This window comes from Panthera onca, chromosome C1 (assembly GCF_046562875.1).
Source record: "Panthera onca isolate mPanOnc1 chromosome C1, mPanOnc1 haplotype 2, whole genome shotgun sequence".
Taxonomy (NCBI): Eukaryota; Metazoa; Chordata; class Mammalia; order Carnivora; family Felidae; genus Panthera; species Panthera onca.
The window spans coordinates 148,457,579-148,470,757 of NC_138346.1; the positions used below are offsets into that span (position 1 = coordinate 148,457,579).

Genomic DNA, 13,179 nt, shown 5'->3' on the forward strand with positions numbered 1-13,179 from the left:
AGACCCTAAAGCCACAAACCAAAAACTTCTGTTTTCCAATAGCTATCAAAACCTTTTTTGTTTGTTTGTTTATATTAAAAAAACCCCTACTAACAGTACCCTTTAATGAGATTAGTCAATAAGGTAGACAAAGGTAAAAAGTTTCTTACTTGGATTTGGCTGCAATAACACTTCAGTTTGTTTCATTATTTTTTCTGTCCATATTTTGGTACATTCAGCTTTGCTAAGAAGATTCTCTAAGTGAGCATCCAATTCTGTCTTCTCTGCCTGGCCAAGCTTTTCTTCTGTGAACTGTTATTAATTATAAAAAAAATTAAATATACCTCAAACACATTTTAGGAACCTATATCAGCAATTAAAAACTCAAATCCAGACACTCCCAAACATACAAATAATTGTTTGCAAACCATTGCACTGAGTGCTTTTTTTGCCCCTATAGAAATTTATCCATACCTCTTAATCTGGACCCTCTCTTAAGATTAACGTATATCCTCAGTTCTGCTAAAAATGTATGGTGTGAATTCTAGAGAAAATCTAGCATACTGCCTGGTATATAAGTATTTCTTACATATAAAGGTAGGATAGCATAGTGGTAAGGAGTAAGAATTTTGAGTCCATTGTGCTGAATTCAGATTCTGGCTGCACTGCTAATTGTGTGACCTGAGCAAGCTTCTGAATGTTTTCTTAGGTATCTACTATCATAAAAGAGAGATGATACATATCGTACGGTGCTTTGAGAATTAAGTAAGAGTATGTATGTAAATCACTTTGTTCAGTGTCTGGTAATTATTATTTTGAATTTAAAAAGGGCTGCTTATGTTAACGTGGCTTTGTATTAATGGCACTTTAATCACCTCCAGTTAAATATGCTTTATGGGATGTTCTGGGAAACTACCATTTGTTTCTTCAGGATATGTTACAACAATTGATCTACAGACTAACTTTTGGGGCATATCTTATTCATACTGTGGAGGCAGGTTTTAAAGATCATAAAATGTAGTTAAATATAGTCAGCATATCAATTTTTACTATCTTGAATGTGGTGGTTTTTGAGGAAAAGCAGCATTGCCCATTCAAGAACAAAGAGGTAAAAAGATTTCCATGTGCATTTTATGGGCACTTCTGAAGACTTTCAATTGAACACTAGCAGTGACGACTTGGGGGGGAAAAAAAAGAAGTGATGACTCAGGCTGTTTACCATGCAAAATTTTCTTCTAGAATATGTGGCTTTCTCTCATCCTAACACAGGCATATCACTAGCACTAATTCTATACTCATTAGTCATGACTCACTTCTGGGTAACAATGTAATGTTTACTGTGCTTTTTTCCCCCTTTTCATCTCTTAAAATATCTTCTGCTACTTCATTTTTCTGAGTTTTATTATCTGTTTCTTTCAGCATCCTTTTTATTGGTCTAATACTTTCTGTTGATTATCAGTTAACATTTTTAGCTGAAAGGTCCTCTAGAATGTTATTCTTAGAGTCTGGTGTTAACTCCCCACTGAAGGTCTTGTTCAGGGGCTAGAAATAAAAGCTTCAATAGCTTTTGTAAAGCCTTATGTCTTTTTGAGACTGGCTTATAGACAAGCCCTGACCCAGTGAGTGCAACTGAAAATAGCAGTTCCAAAGCTATTGCCTAAGCCCACAACCTTGCAATGTACTGTAACTGAGGATAGGAATAGGAGTTGCATTGGGCAAAAGGTCAAAACCCTGATGCCACGGTCAGTTGGGTAACTACTATAATTTCACTCTTAAGAGTGAACTCTGGTATTCCCTCTACAAATCCCTAGATTCTAGGCTACAGACCTCCTACAGAGGTTAGAATTTTACATGTTCGAGGTCTACCTCTAATGGTTAAATAGGTTATCTCCCAGATAAAGCAACCAATAGGAGGCAAACAAAGGAGGAAATACATCCAGGTTAACATGATCTATGAAGGCTGATCTACCAATAGAGAAAAATTCTTAACTTAGCACCTTAATAAGTATATGTATTTCTTTATTGCATTCATTCCTTCAACAAATATTTTTAAGTACCTTAATATGTGCCATGCACTATTCTAAGCACATGGGTTTAAGGAGCCAGAACAAAGTTTCTGCTCTTAGAAGCTTACATTTTAATAGAACAGACAATAAACAAGTAAACAATTCGATAATAAGGATACAAAAAGACAATGGATATAGAACCAACAAAGTTGGTCCTATTATTTTTTGAGTGACTGAACAATTAAATGAGTGAATTAATGAATTTGAGTGTAGAAGAAGGAAGAATTCATTCTGCAGGGAAAGGGAGAAGCAGGAGAATCAGGGAAGGCTTCAAAGGGAGAGAAATATGCAACCTGGGCCTGGAATGGGGAACAGGAGTTTGAAAGGTGTGAGATGTGGGTGGTTAGAGAAACAGCTTCTCTGAACAGGTAACAACTGATCTAAGAGCAAATGATAAGAAATGGGCTATGTAAAGATCTAAGGGAAGGGTATAAAGTCCTTTCATGACTGGTCTTCCAGTTGCATTTCTAGAAGATTCGTTAGCACTGCTTTTATACACGTTAGTTTTTTATAGAAGTCCTTAACAGGGAAGTCAGATGCCCAACCAACTGAGCGACCCAGGCGCCCCTGTTAAGGACTTCTATAAAAAACTAACACGTATAAAGGCGGTGCTAATGAATCTTCTAGAAAATACTTCCGTATTTTTAACAGTGTCAGGGCTTAAGATAAATTAGAAAATGCCATAAACCAAGCTGTTCATTTTATACCAAATACTAAAAAAACCTAAAACCCAAAACCAATATAAACTCTTATAACACACACATAGGTAAGAATCACAACTGTAGTGATGAACATTTTGCCTAACGTGTCAGTGTTGCGATTCAATCTTCAATATCACATCTGTTTAAATCACAGTCTCTTTATACTGTAAGACTTCCAGTAAATAGTTGCTGACTTCAAAAAATTAGTATTTTCTTCTACCATTATATGAATATATTCTGTTTTTCCTTGCCTCTGTGTCTTTGTTCGTAGCACTCTGGTCAGCTGTATCCTATAGTCCACCTCTGCTTCTTACATGATATTCAATAACCATCAACTTAAGGTTAACTTTAATCCTATCTAGAATGAGCAAAAAAAAAAAAAAAAAAAAAAAAAGGTGCCAGTACAGAAACACACTGCGAATGTTATATATTTAGGTTGAAATTATACATTTATATTTTATTACTCAAACTTATAATTGTAAAAAACACAGTATCTCCCATGACTTTACTGTGGGGGTTTAAGGATTTTTTTCTATTAATCAGCAGGTATGACATATTAAGTTAACGATATAGTATATTTAATACATACATGTTTCTCTAAAATATTTTAAAGAAAGCTTACAAAAAATGAGCTACATCAGCTAAATTTAGGCGTTTTAAATTGTTAATAAAGATATTTATGGGGTATATATTTTCTTCTATTGTAAGTGAGATAAAGAATCAGCATATGACACAGTTCTTTTGCCATCAAGGATTTTATGATCTTAAGAATGCTGGTTAAACACAACATGAAATTATAATAATGGCACCCTTCTGAGACAGACAGAAGACCTTTTCTTTCCAAAAAAACCCAAAAAAACCACAAAATTCCTGGGGCGCCTGGGTGGCTCGGTCAGTTAGGCGTCCAACTTTGGCTCAGGTCATGATCTCACAGACTGTGGGTTCAAGCCTTGTGCTGAGCTCTGTGCTGATAGCTCAGAGCCTAGAACATGCTTTGTATTCTGTCTCTCTCTCTGTCCCTCTTTAGCTCACTCTCTTTCAAGATAAATAAATATTAAAAAAAAAATCCTTTCCCTAATTACAAAAAATTTAAAATTTTACTTTAAAAAATTTTTGTTTTCGGGGCGCCTGGGTGGCTCAGTCGGTTAGGCATCTGACTTCGGCTCAGGTCATGATCTCACGGTCCGTGAGTTCGAGCCCCGCGTCGGGCTCTGTGCTGACAGTTCAGTCTGGAGCTGTTTCGGATTCTGTGTCTCCCTCTCTCTCTGACCCTCCCCATTCAAGCTCTGTCTCTCTGTCTCAAAAATTTAAACAGAAATGTTTAAATAAACATTAAAAAAATAAAAAAATTTTGTTTTCAACATATTTAAGTCCAAAATCACTACTAAGTTTGTAGTCTTCTGAGGATATCCAGTTGTTAGTTAAAAACAATAGTTGAGGGGCACCTGGGTGGCTCAACAGGCTAAGCGTCTGGCTCTTGATTTCAGCTCAGGTCATGATAGTGAAATCTGGTCCAACAACAGGCTCAATGCTGAACATGGAGCCCGCTTAAAGTTCTCTCTCTCCTTCTCCCTCTGGCCCTCCTCCACACACATTCTCTCTCTCAAAACAAAACAAAAAACACCCACAAAAAAACTCCTATAGTTTGATTTTAAGCATTTTAATGAACTTTTAGCAGTATCATTTAATAAAAACTTTTGTGAAAACAACCTACAATGAAAGTCAGAATATGTTCTGTAAGTCCAAATCCAATGTTCTCTAAAATGTAATTTGACATACAATTCTTTCATAATGATTTCATTAGGAATATAGTAAAATGACACGAGAACCGAAAGCTTAATAATCCCCTTCTCTTCACATATTTTCTTTACACACTTCTTTAAGGAAAGGACTGTCTTTGAGTCAGCCACATTATGCCAGACACTGTGATCCTTTCTTTACTACAGCATAGGCATCTAGCCTACAGGATTCTATACCATGCTTTACTACAAAGATAAAAGCACAAGCAAAAAGACTATATGATGAAAGACATCTATTTAGTATGAACTCTAACCATCAATTCTTTGAGTGGGTAAAGTAACATTTTAAAAGTTGTCTAAACTTCTTAGGGTAAAATGTATAGCACAAATTCTGAATATAATGAATTTTTAAATTGTAAAATTAGATCCTTCTCAACTTATTCTCAATTTTGGCTGCTCTTTGGAATTACCTGGGCAATCTTTCAAAAACAATGATGCCAACTCCAACCACAAGGATTCTTCTTTAACTAGACTGAGATGCAGCCTGTAAAGATTTCTGAGGTAATTCTAAGTGCAACTAAGACTGAGAACTACTGTTCTAAGCTCATAGGTGATTATATTAACATCAGGTTAACAAACCATCTTCTATCAGTTAATTAACACCAAGCACCAAAGGATGTGAAAAGTTTTGGGTAACACTAAATATGTAAAGTTTTTACACAATCAGAAAATGTATGGACTTTGAATGTGACATGTTTTATTTAGTAGAATTTGAGAGACACGGTGAAGCTGTTGCAGTTTAAATTCTATAGAAGAAACAGGATTTCAAAAGGGCTTGGGTGAGTGGTCATGTTAGAATTCCATCCAGATAGGACCTAACAGAAGTTAGTTGAGGGCAGCAGCGTATTCATCTTTACCTCTAGGCTTAGACACACCATTTTTGCTAAATTAAACTGGAGATGAAAGCCAAGCTTGCAACTAAATTTTAAAGACTTTTTTTTTCCCCTCAGAAAATAGCTGGCATTCATGAAGTTTATACAGTAACTTCAGTAGGCAGTTCAAAGGAAATATTAGAAAATTAAACTCCTAAGTAATTTAAGTTGAAAATATTTTTTTAGAAACAATATGGTCTTATTTTAAAGATGGTGAGCAAAATTTTGCTTCAATATCAATTTTGAAGTAGAAATGTGTCCACTTGGAACATTTATCAAGCGAAGTAACAGAATAGTACTTCACAAAATGGATATTTACTACAAAGAATAAAATACTTAATTATGATAAATTGGGGTTAGCCTATGAAGTCTATGAGGGCAGAGACCAGGTCTCCTTTACTTTTGTACTTCAATGCCAAGCACCTAGAAGGTACTCAATAAATACAGGTTAAATTAAACAGTTTAAAATTTTAGACTGGCATTAGTCAACTTCAACTTCAGCAGATTTAATGTTAGAAAAACGCTAATAAAAATAACAAATTATTTAACATACTAAATGATTCAAAGAGTAAACTTTGAATATGGATACCCTGCCTGACTAAAATGACAAACTTTTTTCTTTCTTTCTTTCTTTTTTTGAGAGAGAGAGAGAGAGAGAGACAGAGAGCGAGCACGAGCAGGAGAGAGGGGCAGAGGGAGTGAGAATCTTAAGCGGGTTCTGTGCTGAGTGGAGGTTCACGACCCTGGGATCACGAGCTGAGCCGAAATCAAAAGTCAGATGCTCAACTAACTGAACCACCCAGGTACCCCCTAAAATTATATAAATAAAAGAACGATGTTGGATATTGTGAGATGGGAATAAGAAACAGAGTTGATTCCTTAGGACATACAAACTTATAAAGATGTGAAAGCCATAGAGTAATAGAATTTTACAGCTCCAAGGACCTTCATTAGAAGAAAAAAAATGCCAAATGATCATACAGAATTGAAAATGACACAAGATTTCACATCAAGCCCTTGGGGTCTGAGATGGACTGAAGTTTCATCCAGAGGGAAGGAAAAGACTACACAGAGAGAGGGTGGAGGGCACTGAAGAGGAATTTAAATGTATGAACAAAAGTCTACAGTTAGAAAAGTACAAGATATTTTGGAAATTAAAAAATAATTTGATAGGAATATAGTGTGTATACATGAGTGAAAAAAAAGACAAGGTCAGAAAGGAGTATGTAATACTCAACTAAGGAGTCTGGACTGAAAAGACAGATACTAAGACTAAACGGCTTTTAAGTCCCTAATAAAGTAACAATTTATGGAGGATAAATTACCTGATGCTTTTGTATTCTATTATTTTGAGGGAGTTAAGAACAACAAAAGCACCCAAATGGAATAAATATTCCTACTGATTTATACATTTTACCTTAATATTCTTTCAAAGTGGCAAGGCATATAAATATAGCCCAACGCAGTGCTTGAACTCAAACTGTTGTGATCACGACCTGAGCCGAAACAAACAGTTGGACCCTTAACCGACTAAGCCACCCCTGTGCTCCCATATAAACAGATTTTATAAGAGAGTAGAGTGATGAAACCAATTTGTATGTTTAACAGTCTCTTTTTTAAAACAGGGAATGCTTACTTTTTAATCTGAAAACTTTTACGTACAATGAAAAAAAGATATGGCAGTTGGCCACCAAGAGCATGACCTATTCCTTAAGGTATAATTTGATTTGAATAGAAATTATTATTTAGAAATGTGAAAGCTGAATTCCATTCCTACTGTTTTTATTACTTATAATGAGTAACTGGCATAGCTCTTACCCTATTCTTAGCATGAAACTTGGCACTTGGCACTATACTGATGTCAACTCAATTTAGACTGGGAATTCAGTTATTAACTAAATAGCAAAATGACAAAGCAGTGTTTTTGTTGAAAATTACTACACAGCATTCCAAATTTCACATGTTGCATTTTGGAATCATCTTTTTCTTCTTACATAATTAAAAAAATAGTACTGTGTAAAAGGTCAAACATTCAAAAGTATAATAGTATATTGAAACTCAGCTTCATAACTGTGAACATTCTGCCATTGTTTCAACTACTCCCTTTTTCTCTTCTAGAATATTTTAAAGCAATCCTCAGATATACCTTCTACATAAATATTTCAGAACCTATTTCTAAGAAATACAGACTTAATAGAAAAAGATAATATTTAAGGAGTCTGTTCCTCCTGAAATTTTTCCCTTCTCAGTAAATCTCAAGCCAAAACCTCATAGTCATCCGTAACACGTCTTTCCCTCCTAGCCTCAAGCCAACTTGAGAAGCAATACTGAATAGGTTCTGAATCTTCCCTGCTATTACTGTCACCTAAGTCAATATCACCTTTTGCCTATCCTATGGCCACAGCTCCCTAACTGATAACCCTGGTAACCCAGAACCTCAGGGTCTTCATACTTTTTCCCTCTGCCTAAAATGCCTTTCCTCCAAAAAATTGGAATGGTCACTTCCTTGAGGTCTCTTGGAATTTGATCCTGTTGGAAAGACTTGTCCTGAATCATATATCTATACAACCTGGCAAAAACCACCATCCCCGCCATTAACATATCACTTCTGGCCTTTTTCTTCATCACCACCTGATGTATTTACTAATTTGTCTTTTGCTAGATTATAAGCTCTATCAGAACAGGTATTTTGCTGATTTTATTCACCAGTGTATCACCAGAGTCCAAAATAGTAGTGTAAGACAGACATGGCAGTAGGCACTTAAGTATTTAGTACTGAGAATAATTTGATAGCTAAGATTAGGACAGAATTTAAAAACTAAAGGATTTGAAGCAATGAGCAATTAAAATCCATCTGAAAAGTACATCTTTTGAGAGCTTTGCTAGATTTATTTTTTTATTATTTAAAAAAAATTTTTTTTAACGTTTATTTATTTTTGAGACAGAGACAGAGCATGAACGGGGGAGGGGCAGAGAGAGAGGGAGACACAGAATCGGAAGCAGGCTCCAGGCTCTGAGCCATCAGCCCAGAGCTCAACGCGGGGCTCGAACTCACGGACCAGGAGATCGTGACCTGAGTTGAAGTCGGATGCTTAACCGACTGAGCCACCCAGGCGCCTGCTAGATTTATTTTTTAAATCAAGTCTACTAACAATTTAAATCAAATTCTAAAAATCAACCAATCAATCAATCAAATTCTAGTACATGTGTCTTATTTAAGCACTGTGGATTCTCTACCTGAAAACACATCTCTCTTTAAAAGGGTGGCAATACAACATCAAATCTCTGCTCGGCAAACAAAATCTTTGGGAATCAGCAATAAAAAATATTGAAGGCCTCTTTTCAGTCAACATTAAGTCTCACAAATCAAATCATTTCAGACTCTCAACCACTCACCCTCCTTGCACTTGTCTTTTAACTATCGGAAGTAGGCTAATTTAAATCAATAAATCATTTTAACCAATGTCTTTACAATATAGCATATGTTTTATTTTTAGAATGTTTATTTATTTTTGAGAGAGAGCAAGCCGGGAAGGGGCAGAGAGAGAGGGGGGGGGGACAGAGGATCCGAAGCAGGCTTGGTGCTGACGGCAGAGTCCTATGAGGGGCTCGAACTCACCAAACCTGAGATCATGACCTGAGCTGAAGTCAGACGCTTAACCGAGCCATCCAGGCCAAATGAACCATCTATAGCTTATATTTTAATGAAGGAGGAGGAGATAAGGGTTAAGGCAGCTAGCTTATTACTCACCATGCAGATTTTGGAACTTAGAAATCAACACCTAGAAGGAATTTCCCACTGCCTTAAGTATTATCTGCTTAAGTGTTATTGAAATGCTCAGATTATATTAGATGATCTTTAAAGTCTCTCCAGTCTGCAACATTCTATATTCTATATCTGCAATGCCTACTCTGCAAGAGAGAAGCAGCTTTCAATGAGTAGCAGATCAGGCAGCACTTGGCTATTTACTAGCCATGCATGCAAGTTAAATAAGTAACTTAACCTCTATGAGGCTGTTTCCTCATATATAAAAGGGGTTAACAGCATCTATCTGGCAAAGTTACAGAAAGGACAGTAGATAATCTGTCAAATGCCTTGCATATGTTTGACAGTTTTTTTCACAATATAGGCAGCTATTACCTAGCTCGACTTCTACCATTCTCTTGCCAAGAATAATGCAATGTAAGATCAACTCCACCAATGAAACTGGGGTAAAGGAGAAAAGTAATAAGGCAGTGCAACTGATTTACATTTCAGTATTAGTTTGGTATGTGTATTAGAAAATTATTTTTGTTTTCTCTTTACAAAAGGGAATGTTGTTGCTACTATGACTATGTCATTAATTTAAGCACCAGATTGTTTATAACTCATGTTGTGTGAAATTTACATCTGTTCGTAGATTTAAACGAGTTGACATAATGTGGGTGATAGCTGGGGAAAACTGTCCAAGTTCCCGAGTGCTGACACTTCCTTGACTGCGGAATGCCGCAAGACGGCTAAATTTCCCCCTTAAAGTGTATTTGAAATATAACAACTCTTGACAACACGCATAACGCGAATCTTCCCCTCCAGCGTCTCCTTGTCCTGCTGCCGATGCTCCTCATTTTGAGAACGAGGTGGGAACCCCCAAACTCCAGGCTTCCCAAGGCCTTGGCAGAGTATGGACGCCAACCGACGATCTCCATTTCGCCCGCGTACCGCCCTAAGCCCAGGGACCTTCCTTTCAGGGAGAGAGAGGGCTGGAAGGAACTGCGCTGGCAGCTCTTTCGGTTCAGGGGCAGGAAAAGGAAACTTCCTTCTTGGACTCGGCGAGGAGAGGGAGAGAGACGAAAGGAAAGGGTGGGGGTGGTGCAAGAAAGGCCCGTCTCTCTCGTTACCGCGCCGGGCTAGCAGGGCCTTTGCCCTCCCCGGGAGGGCGGCCACACCAGCCATGGCGATGTGGGGCCAGAAAGGCGGGCGGTGCTGTCTCTCGGTCCGGAGCCGAATTCAAGGTGTCCTCCCGGGGCGGAGGAAGCTCCGCACCCTCTCCCCACCCCGCCTCGCTTCCGGGGAAGCGGCGGTTGAACTGGAAGGGGGCAGAAAACCGCCGCCGTGCCCGGAGGGGGCACCAGGCCGCGCCCATCACCCAGGCCTCCGGCCGCAGGCCTGCCAGCAGGTCCGTGTGGTCGGGTGCGGGGAGCGCCGCCGCCTCGCGCGGCCCCTCCTCGGCCCTCTCGGGCGCCACCCTTTCCCCCCCACCGCGGTACCTGCACAGCACGACTGAGGAAGGTGCCCGCGTCCGCCGCCAGCTTCTTCACGTTGAAGTCCATGATGTTCATCCTGGGCGGCGGCAGCCGGGCGGAGCTGCCGGCTGATTTAGCGGGGAGGCGCCGAGGCCGGGCTGGGGCACCGGGCGAGAGTGGCGGGGGCAGACGTGGTAGGTGGAGGGAGGCGGCGCCAGCCCCGCCGCAGCAGCTGTCGTTTCCGTGAGGGGGAAGCGAGAGGGTGGGGCGAGGGGAGAGAACGGGCGGGGCGGGCCGCGCGCCCGGGTGGCGGCGGGGGCGCCCGAGACGTCGGGCCTGCTCCGCGGAGTCTGGCGCTAGCGTCGGCGCTGGCGGCCGAAAGCTAGAAGGAGACTGACGGACTGGTAATGAGCTGTGTGGGGCGGGGTCCCGGACGGAGGAAGCCCCGCCGGCCGCGGGGTGGAGCCTTTTCAGAGGTTGTCGCGGGAACAGCGACCCCTTCTGGATCGCCGCGGCGCAGTCGCGGGGCGCGCCGGAAGCTCGGCCAGCTCCACCGGAGGGAGGGGCATGTTAGCTCCCAGAAGCGAGTAGTGAGGCGTGGGGGCCCTGGTTTGCAGGTTAGCCGCTGAAAACTGAGAGCAGAGACAACCCAAATTCCCCCGTTTTGTTTCAAGGGAAAATATGAAAATTGTAGCACAGAATGACAATATTATGAAATTACAACCAACAGACAACTCCTTAGCATCTTGTAGCAGCCACGCCCCGCTGATCCCTGACGCCTGGTGGCACTCGATTTACGTTTGCTGAGCAGGGCTGAGTTTATAGTTCCCACTGAGTGTGTTGTTCATTAAGGATTATTGAGAATCTTCTGTGTACCAGGACTGAATCAGGGGCTGACATACCGTACTGAACAAAACTGTCCCTGGTCTCAAGGAGCTCTCAGTTGGGTTACTTGACAATCTTCGGGCCCTTCACCCCCACCAGAAGCTCCGTTAACTATTTGCTGCTGCGGGGGTTTTGAGTGCCTTAAGGCAGCAAGCCCACGCTGGATTATTCGAGCAACACAAGCCGCCTACTGTGTGCAAAGTACGGTGACGGGGGATACAAAGTGCCAGGTGGGAGACACAAGGAAGTATAAAATGGTGAGTGAGATGGAATAACTCTTAACCCTTAACATTCAGTGTGGGGAATTTTAATAACAAATGAAAATATGAAGTGAAATCTGTTCAAAAGCCCATAATGCCAAGTAACTTCCAAAGCAGCTCTCACGATACGACCTATGCTTGAACTAAGTTAAAACAGGCGATAGCGCAGAGGGAGAGACAGTATTTCAAGAATAAAACACTCCATGTTATTTTTTTTTGTCACTGTATCCTTTTGTTACATTAGGGCTGGGAAAATACAGGCCCAGCAGGCAATGAAATGAGCTCATGTTTTACTGAAGCAGCAGAGAAGCAGTAGCTATTGTTAACGGCTGAAAAATTAGTTCCTGAAGACATAAAGAACAGCAGATTCATATAAATATTTGTATTCTTTTATTCTCTCTGGTGGTGACAGAAACAACCACTTCTTTCTAAGGTAACTCCAATAGAATGAGTCTCCAAGACCAAAATTGCTGCATGTCTATTTCATCTCAACCTATTTTCCCAGAAATATGGAAAAGGAAATATGTAATCAGGAATCCTGTTTTTCATTTATTGTTTATTTTAGGTTTTTATGTGGAAATGCACTTTCTCTCTTTCCAGATGTCTGTCTTCACAATAAATATGTTTGCCATCATTTATGTTCATTCTAGTTTCGAATCACAAAACTGTGTCCACCATTATAGGAAAAAAACTCTGAATCCTGTCCTCAAACATGTAGATCTTCCTAACTTGAAAAAAAAGTCACTTCTTTTTGTTGAGCCCTTTAGAGTTTTAATACTGTTTCTCTCGTTTCACAAATTCATAAGACTCATGTGTTGCCTGTATTAACTTACTATCCGTTTCCTGCCTGATTCAATGCAATTGACTTCTATTTCTGTAACTATACCTAAACAGCATTCTTGAGGTTGCCTTTATGTTCATGATAAACTCATTGGCCTTTTCTCAGACTTCCACAGTGACTGTATTCAGTGCCTTCCCAGCAATACACCCCTTTCCAGGCCCTTATTGTTTGCTGGCTTTCCCAGTACCTCGTAGACTTTCCCATTCCACTCTGCTGGCACTTCTGATGGCTTTAATGCAGGTATTCCTTAAACTCAATGTTCAGCACTTTTTTTGTTTTCTCTCTCTCTCTTTTTTAATGTTTATTTCTCTTTGAGAGAGAGAGAGAGAGAGAGCGAGCACAAGCAGGGGAGGGACAGAAAGACATAGAATTCGAAGCAGGCTTCAGGCTCTGAGCTGTCAGTGCAGAACCCACTACGGGGCCAAACCAATGAACTGGTGAGATCATGACCTGAGCTGAAGTTGGAAGCTTAAGCGACGGAGACACCCATGTGCCCCTGTTCTCTTTTCTTTGATTAGTTTCTTAATCCGTATTTATACCACTTCATTCTTTT

The 13,179-nt window shown here is 39.9% G+C and overlaps 1 protein-coding gene across 10 annotated transcripts in view; it reads right to left on the reverse strand.

Moving 5' to 3' along the window:
* Positions 1–11,045, reverse strand: part of SH3GLB1 (SH3 domain containing GRB2 like, endophilin B1) — a 34,839-nt gene extending 23,794 nt beyond the window's left edge. For 3 of the 10 annotated variants that reach the window (XM_060624658.3, XM_060624656.2, XM_060624654.2), the window contains exons 1-2: positions 10,665–11,042; positions 150–291 (exon numbers count right to left, since the gene is read on the reverse strand). In XM_060624658.3, the coding sequence (XP_060480641.1) occupies positions 150–291; positions 10,665–10,736 (214 nt within the window). In that variant the 5' untranslated portion in view covers positions 10,737–11,042. Of the gene's footprint in view, positions 1–149; positions 292–10,664 lie in introns of all 10 variants that reach the window. The other 7 variants (XM_078451716.1, XM_060624657.2, XM_060624659.2 and 4 more) reach the window with 5 other exon arrangements.
* Positions 11,046–13,179: the final 2,134 nt, after the last annotated feature.